The 13,986-nt window shown below is 36.1% G+C and overlaps 1 protein-coding gene across 3 annotated transcripts in view; it reads right to left on the reverse strand.

Moving 5' to 3' along the window:
* Positions 1-13,986, reverse strand: part of LOC122794445 (proteasome subunit alpha type-6-like) — a 428,663-nt gene that overhangs the window by 130,773 nt on the left and 283,904 nt on the right. For all 3 annotated transcript variants that reach the window (XM_044062831.1, XM_044062841.1, XM_044062851.1), the window contains exon 5: positions 5,530-5,708. In XM_044062831.1, coding sequence (XP_043918766.1) covers positions 5,530-5,708 — 179 coding nt within the window. The remainder of the gene's footprint in view (positions 1-5,529; positions 5,709-13,986) is intronic.

Consider the following 13,986-nt stretch of genomic DNA (forward strand, 5'->3'; position numbering starts at 1 on the left):
GGTCAGAGACTGCCCTGCAGGCCAGGCACAAGTCATCTGTCTGTAACCTGTACGATACAGAGTACAGCGACAGGTCTTTCAGTCTGTCTATGTAAGTCATGGTTTGGAGGCCCTGTATTTTCTTGGTGAGAAACCTCTGTCATCTCTCCAGCTGCTGTTGATGTATTGTGAGGTACATGCAGAAGGCAGCATTGTACTCTATTAATGGCCTGATGAGGGTCGAGTACAGTGGAGTTATAACAGCCTTAGACCTGAATGTGATGCCCTTACTTATGAGATGTGCAATATAGAAGGCTTTCCTTATCACTGTGTACACTTGGTCAAAGTTCAGATTGCAATCTATCTGTGTTCCCAAATCTCACAACACTGGGTATGAACTTGGGCAGTGCTGTCAATATTAAAATTAGAAGGGAATTTCGCTTTGCAAAAGGGGATAATAATGCACTTTTTTGTGTTTAGTTGGAAGGATCAGTTTTTCATCTGATCATTTGCCTTATATTCTTTCTTTTGTTTTTTGGCACATTCAGTTGCTGTCTGATTTCTGTCTACTTCTGGTTTGATTTCTATTCCTAATTACCACCTGAATGCTTCTGCTAAACTAAGCAGAGATGTCATCTTATACCTCCTCTCCTCATGTTTTAAACTTTCACTATGTTTGGATCTGATGAGGTCAGCAGATATGTGTGCAGTCCCAGGCCTGCAGATTTAGAGATGTAATCAATTTCATTGAGGCCCGTACCTCCTTCAGAGTGAGGGATAAATAATCTTGATATGCACTCATTTTTATATATCATTCGATAAACTGTAAGTTAAAACAAGGAGAGTAAATTGGTTTATAGCTTGGAATTTATTCCTAGATGTTAGGGCTGTTTTCAGTATTATTTTTAGTCCTCACATTTGTTCAGGTTTTATTGCCAATCCTTCATCAAATACCAAATATTTATACACTCCTTCCTGCTCAAGTTCCTTTATATCATATTCATGTCCTAGATTGATGTTTTATTGGTACTGCAAGTTTCCTGCTTTAAATATTGCTTTCACATATTTATCAAAACCAAATATCATTCTTGTATCATCTGAGAAAGTTTTAACCACTTGCAGTTGTGCTTTCAACTCCTCATCTGATGAACTTTATAATTTTAAGTCATCAACAAAAAGTAAACGAGAAATCTTTACGCCTCTTTGTTTTCCGGGAGCCAAATTATAACCAAGACCTAATCTGTTAATTAAACCACTCAATGGGTTAAAGGCAAGACAAAACAACAGTAGTGATAAAGAATCACTGTGGAATTTCCCCTTTGAATTTTTATCCCTGGGATAATAATTTGATGTTTGTCATGATTTAATTGCAAAGTGGTTTGCCACTGTTTCATGGTCACTGTAATGTAATTGATCAATGTAGGGTGTATCTTATACATCTGTAAGAACTCCTTTATCCATGAATGTGGGATGCTGTCAAACTTTTTTGTAATCTATACATGCCATACTTAGAGTCTTCCCCCTTTTCACAATTCTCCCTTATGGCTTTATTTATTAATAAATGATCCTTTGTTCATTACGACTTTCTTTGGTTAACTTTTTGCTCTATTGCCATAACTATGTTTTTCTTCTAAATGACTATAAACTCTGCTGGCATCAGTTCTAGTATATAGTCTGTACATCATTGGAAGGCATGTTATTGGTCTATAGTTTTTAGGACGGCTTGCAGGGTCACTTTTATGTTGAAGTATCATTTTCCTTTTGTTAACCAGATTGTTATCTGTAGGGACATGCATATAAGTAGGTCTTACTCTAGGTTAAATCTCCATGTAAAGATGGTGATACTTTTAGCCAAAAATTAGGTACTGCATCTGAACATGGGGTTTTCCATTTAGGAGATTTTCTTAATTCTATTTCAATTTCTCTGGGCGTTATTTCATCCCATTTCATATCCTGTACATTTGAACTTCTTACTGTTTCTTTTACGTCTTTTATTCATTCAGCATCTTCATTATGTTCCACAGGATCTCCAACGTGTGTTTATTTCTTCTCTTTTTGGTGGTGTTTCTATTCCTTTTGCTTTGTTTCCCAGTTCTCTATAAAACCTTTTTTTATTTTGTTCTTTTTCTTTATATTTATCCACATATCTTCTAAGTTTTTCTGCATGTGCTGCTATCTTTAGTTTATTATTTGCAATAGTGTACAATAGATACTGATCTGTTCTGATACTGTAAATTGCTTTTATCACATCTATCTTTAGAAGTATTTTTGTTTATCTGTTACCTCTTCTAAACTCTTCTAACAGTGATACTTCTTGTCCTAATTGCTTTATAGTTTTCTCTATTCAGTGCTTCCATGATGGCATTTAATTTCTTTCCTTCATTTCTCGTATTGCTATGCATTTTTTGGTAAAACTTTATCGGTTATTAATTTAGCTGCACAGTAATATATCCTATTTACTTATATCACATGAGCTTCTGTTGGTAGTCTTGATTAGTATATTCATCTGTTTTATCAGGCTTCTAACATTTTCGGTCTTATTTACTTTCTGTAATCTATTTCCTTCATCAATCTTAATATGTCTATCCATCTCTATTAAATTAAGCAACTCTTCCCAAAGATAATTTTTTTCTAAACTGAAGGCACATTTTTTTCATCTCTGTTTCCTGCAGGCATTCTACAGAAAGTTCCAGACTGCCTTTCTTTGACATATTCTCTTCAGCTGCATCCTGTGTCACCCATTGCTTTTTCATATGGGAACTCACTGGCCTGTCATTTCACAACATTGCCTGTGTCAGAGTTATCACTGTTTCCTGCTCCTTCTCTTGCTGTGCAACTCCAAGTGAACTTTTGTGCTGGTTTCCTACAAGACTCCAGAGTATCTTCATGTGGCAGGTGATGATATGTTCCCCATTCCACCCGTTTCTCCTTAATTTGGGGACTCATTGTTCCACCATGCTGAGACATTACCTGAGTTGGATTTTTTTTACACTAAATCCTTCACTATGCAAGTAATCCATAACTTCAGATTATATTTCTTTAACTTTTCCATTACTAATTTGCTTTTCTACTTCCTCCCTTAATTTTCTTATTTTTTGTATTGTGACAAAGTAAGAGAAGTTCGAGTACACATTTTCAGAGGTAAAAGGTTGTCACTGTTGTTGATTACATTCCACCATCCTTTTGCAATCACCATTTTAAGAGAAACAGAGCAACATTTTGAGCCAAAAAATAAAATGTGTGGAAGTACGTTGGGAGCAGGGCACAGAAATGGGACCTGACTAGCTGGGGCAGGAGGGAGGGGGCATTCCAGTAGAAGAATGGAAAAGCTAGAGGGGGTGTGTGGATGTGACTATAATAAACTAATCACTACAATGTTACAATCAGCTTCTTACAGTAAAGTTTTTTTTGTTGCTCTTCAATAGAAGAGCTGGGGGGCATGGATCTAACTGTATTAAGCAATGATCATCTAAGTAGAGTAAAATGCTCCTTTTTTGGTTCTCCACTTTAAGAGCTTAGGGGGTGCTGGTTCATGGTACTGGCACAGGGCACTGATTGAGCCAGCTACTCTTCTGTCCAGTACTTTGGCTGGTACAAAGTCCCTTTTCAGCCATGACCAATGTAAGTGAAAGGCATGTTCAATATAATGAAAACAGTTGCAAAATGTACAAACTAGCATTGTTCTGCAGTCTTAAAACAGTGGCAAAGTCACATGCTGGTCAAATATGCAGTGAAGTTGATAGCAGAATTGAACAGGTACTGAGATACATTGGGTGGCTTCACAGAGTTTTGTTATACAAGCTAAAGAGCTATTAAGAAAATATACAGTGATATAATGTTGTGCATAAACATAAATATGTGTTGAGCAGATGGAAAGAGTACTTTGAGGGGCTGATGAATGAAGAGAATGAGAGAGAGAGAAGGCTGGATGATGTGGGGATAGTGAATCAAGAAGTCAAACAGATTAGCAAGGAGGAAGTAAGGACAGCTATGAAGAGGATGAAGAATGGAAAGGCTGTTGGTCCAGATGACATACAAGTGGAAGCATGGAGGTGCTTAGGAGAAATGGCAGTGGTGGAGGTTTTAACCAGATTGTTTAATGAAATCTTGGAAAGTCAGAGGATGCTTGAGGAGAGGAGAAAAAGTGTTTTGGTACCTTTTTGTGCAGAGCTGTAGTAACTACAGAGGGATAAAACTGATCAGTCACAGCTTGAAGTTATGGGAAAGAGTAGTGGAAGCTAGGTTAAGAAGGGAGGTGATAATTAGTGATCAGCAGTATGGTTTCATGCCGGGAAAGAGTACTACAGATGTTATGTTTGCTCTGAGAGTGTTGATGGAGAAATATAGAGACGGTCAGAAGGAGTTGCATTGTGTCTTTGTGGACTTGGAGAAACCATATGATAGGGTGCCAAGAGAGGAGTTGTGGTATTATATGAGAATGTCGGGAGTGGCAGAGAAGTATGTAAGAGTTGTACAGGATATGTATGAGGGTAGTGTGACAGTGGTGAGGTCTGCAGTGGGAGTGACAGATGCATTTAAGGTGGAGGTGGGATTACATCAAGGATCAACTCTGAGCCCTTTCTTATTTGCAATGGTGATGGACAGGTTGACAGACGAGATCAGACAGGAGGCCCCATGGACTATGATGTTTGCAGATGACATTGTGATCTGTAGTGAGAGTAGGGACCAGGTTGAGGAGACCCTGGAGAGGTAGAGATATACTCTAGAGAGGAGAGGAATGAAGGTCAGCAGTACTAAGACAGAATATATGTGTGTGAATGAGAGGGAGGATAGAGGAATGGTGAGGATGCAGGGAGTAGAGCTGGTGAAGGTGGATGAGTTTAAGTACTTGGGATCAACAGTTCAGAGTAACGGTGAGTGTGGAAGAGATGTGAAGAAGAGAGTACAGGCAGGGTGGAATGGGTGGAGAAGAGTGTCAGGAGTGATTTGTGGCAGACGGGTACCAGTAAGAGTGAAAGGGAAGGTCTACAAGAGGGTATTGAGTTCAGCTATGTTATATGGGTTGGAGATGGTGGCATTGACAAAAAGGAAGGAGTTAGAGCTGGAAGTGGCAGAGTTAAAGATGTTAAGATTTGCACTGGGTGTGACAAGGATGGACAGGATTAGGAATCAGTATATTAGAGGGTCAGCTCAGGTTGGACGGTTTGCAGACAAAGTCAGAGAGGCGAGATTGTGTTGGCTTGGACATGTGCTGAGGAGGGATGCTGAGTATATATGCTAAGGATGAAGCTACCAGGAAACAGGAAAAGAGGAATGCCTAAGATAAGGTTTATTGATGTGGTGAGAGAGGACATGCAGGTGATTGGTGTGACAGAGCAAGATGCAGAAGACAGAAAGAAATGGAAACAGGTGATCTGCTGTAGCGACCCCTAATGGGAACAGCTGAAAGGAAGAAGATATACATAGGAGAAGTCTTTCATATGTTAAACTACTATCCCTGGGCAGATAATTTTTCTTCAAAATACTCAAGGCTGAATGTGATTTTGTTTTTTTATCACTGTGTACTTTATAGTCTAAGATTCTGTTTACCTCTAAAATATTCCCGTAGCAGAGGTCAGGATTTTTCTTCATTTTCTTCTCCAGGTAGCTGTTGGCTTCTGTTTGCTTTACTCCAGCACTGGTTGCTTTAAAACCAGAAAAGTACCCTGCAGGGTCACACTTGTATAGCTGCGGACCTAGCTCATCATCTATACCTATTAAACTCATACCTGCAAAACACAAGCACACAGTTAAATTCCTATTAGTGAGGCATGTCTCGAATGAACATGTGTTACTTCATCTAGCCTGTAAACTGTAGCTCAAATTTGACTTCATGGCAAAAATTATCCTGTAATTATACTTTACATGTGCCATCAATTTGCCTCAAACAAACTAAACAGTGTTCAAATAAAGTACAGAAAGAAAGATGCAATTTTCTGAAGATTGTGTTGCAAAAAGTGGAAACATTGTCGCCTCAGATATTTAAACTATCATGGCTTCAGAGAGATGTATTCACTGCTGACAGAGTGACTTAGTCTGTGATTCAAGAATGAAAACAAGACGTTTTTGTCAGGAAATGTAATGCTATCAGATTTTTGAGATAATGAAAAATCATTATATGGTATCCATGTTTAGCGTATAAATGGAAAATGACAATTCAGGCTTCACCACATCCATGCCAATATTTTGTAGCAGTCACTGACAATATTAAAAGGCCTACTGCTGTTGGTAGCAATACAATATTTAACATTAAAAGAATTACTGGTCATCAAAAATAAATCACTTAAAATTAGTTTTTAGACAGAAATATAACACTGTTAGATTTATTATAGCCATGAAGTGAATGTTACAAATGCAACAGTAAATTATTATATTTTTACTTTAATGTAAATATGTGATTTAATTGTGTGGATTTTCTGTCAAGGCTTCCACTGAAAATGGGATTTTGCTTAGTCAGACTTTATCTTCATGCAAAAATGTATACTGTTCATGTTATATGTTCTGCACATGCACAGTTTTTTTACTTTCATGTAATATATGTGATTTAACTGTGGGGCTTTTCTTCCTGGGCCTCCATAGAAAATGGGTCTTTATCCTGCTTAACAAAGATATAGGCAAGCTCCAAAATCTTGACCCCACACAGTTTGGCTTTGACAGTGGGAGATCCTGCCTGCTGAACCTGGCTGACTTCTTTGAGGCAGTCACCAAGGCTGTGGATGAGGGTAAGGCAGTGGATACAGCCTACCTCAACCTCACCAAGACCTTTGATACCATTCCCCTCTCAGGTATCACTGGTAAACTCACTAAACTAGGAATTAATCCTTACATCACTAGGTGGGTTGCAAACTGGCTCACAGACAGGACCCACAGAGTGAAAGATGTGGATTCCAACTCAGACTGTTGATCAGTCACAAGTGGAGTCCCACAGGACTCGGTCCTGGGCCCTCTCCTGTTTGGCATCTACATCTCAGAAGTCCAGGCCAGCACAGAAGGACTCTGGCTGACCAGGTTCACTGATGACTGCAAGCTAAGAGTCATCATCAACTCCCCAAGTGATGCAGACATCCTACAAAAAGGCCTCTCTGAGACCAATGACTGGTGTCGGAACCATGGCCTGAAGCTTAAGGCCAAAAAATGCATTATCATCCCCTTTGGAAAAAAAACTCAGTTCCCATGAATTACCACGTTGATGGGAGCCCACTGAACGCTGAAGGGGCCATAAGAGATCTGGGCACCCAGATCGACAGCCACCTCACCTTCGACCACCACATTGCCACTGTAGTCAAAAAGTCCTTCTACGTGGCACATCTTATAACCAAAGGTTTCGCATCCAGGAAGAAAGAGGTCATCATCTCTCTCTACTCATCCCTCATTAGACCAGTCATCGAATATAACGCCCCATTTGGCATGTATCTGACCAGACACCTACAACAGCTTGAGAGGCCACAAAAGTACCTCACAAAAAGGATCCTATGCCTTAAACACATGTCCTACATGGACAGACTCAACAAACTTCAGCTGTTCTCAGTCTCTTATCATCGACTTAGAGGTGATCTCTGCTTGACTTACAAAGCCATGACTGACCCAGCCCTCTTTGAAATCTTACACCTAAAGAAACCCCCCCCACATGCTCCATAGATCACAACCCCATTACCACAATTAACAGAACATGTTGGAGGGACAGGCTAATCTCCCAAAGACTGCCCATACTCTGGAATAAGCTTTCCATTCATGTCAAGCAGAACACTTCACTGGCCCTCTTCAAGAGAAATCTTGACGAGTGGATAGGCAACAGAAAGTTCACTTCAGGGATCATTCCAGTTGCCCTACTGGATAAGGGCACTGTGAACTAACACCAGGTGGCATAGTGCCTGAGCAATTTTTTTGTAAAGGCTCCAGGGCCATTAGTCTGGTACACACCTGTGAACATCTGAACACAGTTGGACTTTCCTGGTCAACAAAGACAAATAAAAAACAATGCCAGCAAGGCAAGACAAAACAAAAGAGGACCATTTAACTTTCAGAACAACAGGAAAACAATGTTGTATAACACAAGACAAAAATGGAACATAAAGTTGTTGAAAAAATATATAAATACCAAAAAAACAATCAAAATATTGAACGTATGGTAATTTAATAAGTTAAAATGCAACAATCATCCAGTAAACACTTTCGTCTTTGGTAAGACTTCTTCAGACTGAAAAAAAAATAAAACACAATATTACATACTCATGAAAATTAAAATCATAACAATAAAACATTTACATAATTAATTTAATTAAATCAATCAATTACTTCCTGTATTTATGTTTAAACTTCTTTCTCTTTAAATAAAGTTTAAAATTTTCTTTATCATTTAAGATATGCAGAATAAAAGGTATTCCTTCTGATTGTACTTTTAAAATAATCAACCTGTCACATAGACTTTTGAGTTTTGAGGACTTACAAGTGTTGATAAAAAGGTTGGACTTTCAACCTGCAGTGAAAGCTGATATTTGTGATGTACTAAACAGTTTAAGAGTTTATGTAAAAAATTAAATATTAAGTTTGTTTTAAGCAAGGAGGAAGACATGCTTGTAATTTTATAAGCTGGGTTGTTAAAATCCCCCATTAAGACCAGAGCTTGAGATATTTTTAGCTGTTACAGAGAGGCCGTTTAGAGAAATGTTAGGAAATAAACCAAATAAGTTTTAAAATTTAACTAAAGATGAGCATTTATCATTAAAAAGGTTGAAAAATGATGCTAGCATTTTAATTGCTATAGGCAGATAAAGGAAATGCCTTAGTTGTCATGGATAGGGATTTTTATATTAAAATGATGGATTTTATGCTGCTGGATGGTAAATATTATAGAAAAGTAAATTTTACTGAGATTAAAAAAATACAGTTTTACAGATATACTCATAGAGGAAAGGTTATGCAATGGGAGAACTGATAGTAAAGAAGCAGATTCCCTTACTAAAGAAAACCCTAAAATAAGCAAAATCTTTAACCATACAACACCACCTTCACCTTCTCCAATTATTCAGACCACAAGTGGAATCCAAATGCTTTCTTTACTGCTTTGCAGAATAAATGAAGACCACGCAGTAAAAAACAGGAATAATTTATTCTAGCGGCTCGTTGTAACCACCTTCATGGAATAAAAAACTACAAAAAGCTTTACCTTTTATACTCTACCATTAATTACATTTCATTAACTAATTAAACAATAAACAACACTTATCTCATTAAAGCAGACATTTCCAATTCATTCATTATTTAAACCTTTAGGAATTAATGTACTATATTTTAAAATGCAAATGCTTTCCTTATACAACAATCTTTGTTTTAATATATCATCTGTAACATCTATGCATTCTATCTGTTCCAAAACTGTAACTGTATAGTAAATTAGCATCATTTTCATGAAATATTTTAAAATGTGAAGCAATTACTTTATCCTCCCTACAGTCTTTTATATCCCTTAAATGTTCCATGAACCTTATACGGAACTCTCTCTTTGTTTCACCTATATAATATAGGCGGCATGGACATCTCAGGGCATATATTACCACTTTACTCTTACAAGAAAAAGGTACCCCTAGGTTAAAATCTAGTATTATTCATGCTGTGAAATGTATCCACTATATGTGAACATATATTGCACTTGCCACATTTCAAAGTTCCTTTAAAAAATGGTGCCCTTATCATCTCCATGGCAGTCATGATAAACATACCATGCACTACCATGTCTCTCAATTTTTTATCCCTAGTATAGGAAAAGAAAGGTTTCCATGGAAAAAATACTTGCCAAGAGTTTATCCTGCATTAAATACTTCCAATAAAACTCTATTAACTCCACTATTTTCATGCTTTTAATGTTATAAACTGATACAAAATATATAGGGTCCACCAAACTCTTTTTATCCATTTCATTTCTTCTATCTGTAAAAACTAATGTATTACTCCCCCTTTCTTTATTTATTCCTCTTATTTCATTCCAGGTTTTACTCTGGGCTTCTTGTATATCATTAACATCATAACCTCTTGCTAGAAACATTTTTATGGTTTCATTCATTTCTTGTGCCAACAAAACTTTACCATTTCATAGTTTTGAAATTCGTAACAATTCCCCATAGGGTAGAGCTTTCAAAACATGAGGTGGATGGCAACTGGTGGCTTGAAGGTACTAACTACCATCCACAAATGTTCTATGAATATTTGTCATGATTTTCCCATTCTCTTTCCCCCTCTAACACAGGGTCCAGATATATAACTTTATTACCTTTGTAAACTGTCAAAAGCTAAACCAAAAGGATTTTTATGTAGTTCTGTTATAAAAACTTCTACTTCATCCCAGCCATTTTCACATACAAATATTAAGTCATCTGTGTAACGAAAATAAAAATTAACATACCTCTTCATAAAATCTAATTTAAATAAAAAAGTAATTTCAAAGAAAGTAATAAAAAGATTAGCGTACATGAGGGCAAACTCTGCCCCCATGGCCATACCTTGTTTTTGCCTGTAAAATACATTGTCAAAATAAAGTAATTATTTTTCAAACAAAAATCAACCATATCTGAAATAAAGTTTGAAAAGGGACTATCCCCTAGAAAATACTTGGTAGCATCTATTCCGTCCTTATGTTTTATACTTGTATATAAGCTTTTGACATTCAGGACTAACCAATATTCCTTCCTATCCCATACTATAAGGGAAATTTTTATCAAAAAATCGAAACTGTCCTGTATATATGCTGGTGGTTTTTGTACTTAGGGCAATAAAATTTTATATAACACCAAACCAGTGTTATGCAAGAAGTATTTACAAGCCAAAATTATAGGCCTACCGGGGGGGGGGGGATCTCTAAACATTTATGTACTTTAGGCAAGCAAAAGAAAACAGCTTTTTCACTGTTCCTATTGAACAGTTTGTCTTTTACATCTTTCTCTGTAAAATAACCTAACCTTATACTCTTATCTAACATTTTTTCATAATTAATCATTGCTTGTTCATATTCTTTCTTCTCACATTTCACAGACACCTCAGTATTATCTAAGTGTTCCATACACATCCTATAATACTGTCGTACATTCATAATCACTATCTTATTTCCCTTGTGCACTGGTTTTATTATTAGATCTTTTCTATTTCATAATGTTTTCAATGCTTGCCAGTCTTTTAAAGTCAGGTTGTAACTTATTTTTTGTTTCTCTCTCAATACCTTGTCACAAATACCTTCTCCCCCGAAACCTGTCATTGAACTAAAATGCAATATATGGGCATTATCAAAAGAGGGAATATATTTATTTACAGTTGGAATGATGGACACTTCTATTTTACAATATGCATTCAAAGTTTCCACCTCATTCTCACTTTCATTATCCAAAAATCCCCCCTCATCTTCACAGCAAAAAAAAAGCTAACATCTGAATCACCATTAAATAATGATACACTTTTATCACATATATTAGTTTTATTCAGACGCATAGAAAAATGATACGTTAATACAATTTACGAATAAACTTAAACATTCTCTGTTTCACTACATGGCCTCTCGGTATTACCGTGGTCACAGATTTCAGTCCAAGGTTTAAAACAGTTATTTGTTCTTGTGTTAAACTGCATTCAGATAGGTTTAACACTAAATTTGATTCAGTACATACCTTAACATTTGAATCTCTTATTATAATATTGTCCTGTACCCTGGCCTTGTTTGTAATCCGTTCTTTGTCCCCCGTCAGAATAGTAGCTGTTGTTTCCACCATTCCAATTCTGTTTCTGACCCTGCCGATGTTGGTGTTGCTCCCCCTTGTCTTGAAAAGTCCGCTGATGCTCCCCTGGTCTCTGTGGCTGGGGTAAATCAGGGAACTCCTCGTTGTTGTCTGTCCTGTGATAACTAACTCCCTCTGAAGATGCAAATGAAGTGGAGGCGGTCTTTTTAAAACTCACATGCTGACATTGATGCTTTCATGCTTTCTACCCCTTTACTCTTACAAGAAAAGGTACCCCTAGTTTCAAATCTAATATTATTCATGCTGTGAAATGTATCCACTACACGTGGACATATATTGCACTTGCCACATTTCAAAGTTCCTTTAACTAATGGTGCCCTTATTATCTCCATGGCAGGTACGATAAGCATACCATGCACTACCATGTCTCTCAAATTTTTACCCCTAGTATATGAAAAAAAGGTTTCTGTGGAAAAATACTTGCCAAGAATGTATCCTGCATTAAATACTTCCAATAATACTCTATTAACTCCACTATTTCCTTACTTTTAATGTTATAAACTGATACAAAATATATAGGGTCCACCAAACCCTTTTTTTCATTTCTTCTATCTGTAAAAACTAATCTATTACTCTCCATTTATTTATTCCTCTTATTTCATTCCAGATTTTACTCTGGGCTACTTGTATATCATTAGTATCATAAGCTCTTGCTAGAAACATTTTTATGGTTTCATTCATTTCTTGTGCCAACAAAACTTTATCATTACATAGTTTTGAAACTCGTAACAATTCCCCATAGAGTAGGTTAATTTAATTAAATCAATCAGTTACTTCCTGAATTAATATTTAAACTTCTTTCTTTTTAAATAAAGTTTAAAATTTTCTTTATCATTTAAGATATGCAGAATAAAAGGTATTCCTTCTGATTGTAATTTTAAAATAATCAACCTGTCACATAGACTTTTGAGTTTTGAGGACTTACAAGTGTTGATAAAAAGGTTGGATTTTCAACCTGCAGTGAGAGCTGATATTTGTGATGTACTGAACAGTTTAAGAGTTTATGTAAAAAATTAAATTTTAAGTTTGTTTTAAGCAAGGAGGAAGAAGTGCTTGTAATTTTGTAAGCCGAGTTGCTAAAATCCCCCATTAAGACCAGAGCTTGAGACATTTTTAGCTGCTACAGAGAGGCAGTTTAGAGAATTGTTAGGAAATAAACCAAATAATTTTTTAAATTTAACTAAAGATGAACATTTATCATTAAAAAGGTTGAAAAATGATGCTAGTATTTTAATTGCTAAGGCAGATAAAAGAAATGCTTTAGTTGTCATGGATAGGGATTTTTATGTTAAAATGATGGATTTTATGCTGTCGGATGGTAAATATTATAAAAAAGCTATTTTTACTGAGATTAAAAAATACAGCTTTACAGATATACTCATAGAAGAATGCTTATGCAATGGGAGAACTGATAGTAAAGAAGCAGATTCCCTTACTAAAGAAAACCCTAAAATAAGCAAAATCTTTAGCCTTCCCAAAATTCATAAGTCACTAGATTACCCTCTCTTTAGGTCCACTGTGGCAAGTTGAGGGAGCAAGACAGAAGCCATGGCTGTTTTGTTGACAAGCAACTACAAAAGAAATTGTTGGAAAAAAGTGAGTAATTTATTCATGATACATTTGCCTTTAGGAAAACTGTTAAGGGGATTACTGAGTGAGATTCTGACTACCTGGTTACTATGGACATACAGTCACTGTATACTATGATACCCAACAATGTTGGTACTGAATATGTAAGAATGGAATTGTTCTGCTCCAAGTGTAACTGCTTGATATTATGTTGTCTTACAATTTTTTTTTAGAATTTAATGGTTCTTTCTTCCAACAAACAAATGGGGTAACCACGGGAGCAGCTAATGTTTTATGATAGCCGGGGAGAAGGAATTCATTATGAATTGTGAATTTTGCAAAAATGTTGTATATTATGGATATTTTACTGATGATGTTTTTGATTTGGAGGGGGAATTTTGACAATTTGTTGCTTTCTATTCAACATATTAACTCTGCCTGCACTTATTTAAAGTTTACTTATTGTTATGATCTTAACAATGTATAGTTGTAGATGTTGACATTTTTAAACGTAGAACTGAATTAAGAACTAAAATATATAACTAAAATATATAAGAGAGAGGAACAGAATGAAATATATAAGAAAGAGGAACAGAATAATGCTTATTTAGATTATGGAACTATGCATCCTATAGGTATGAAAAACAGTATAGTGAAG

This window comes from Protopterus annectens, chromosome 1.part0 (assembly GCF_019279795.1).
Source record: "Protopterus annectens isolate FY-2018-M chromosome 1.part0, PAN1.0, whole genome shotgun sequence".
NCBI classification, from domain to species: Eukaryota; Metazoa; Chordata; order Ceratodontiformes; family Protopteridae; genus Protopterus; species Protopterus annectens.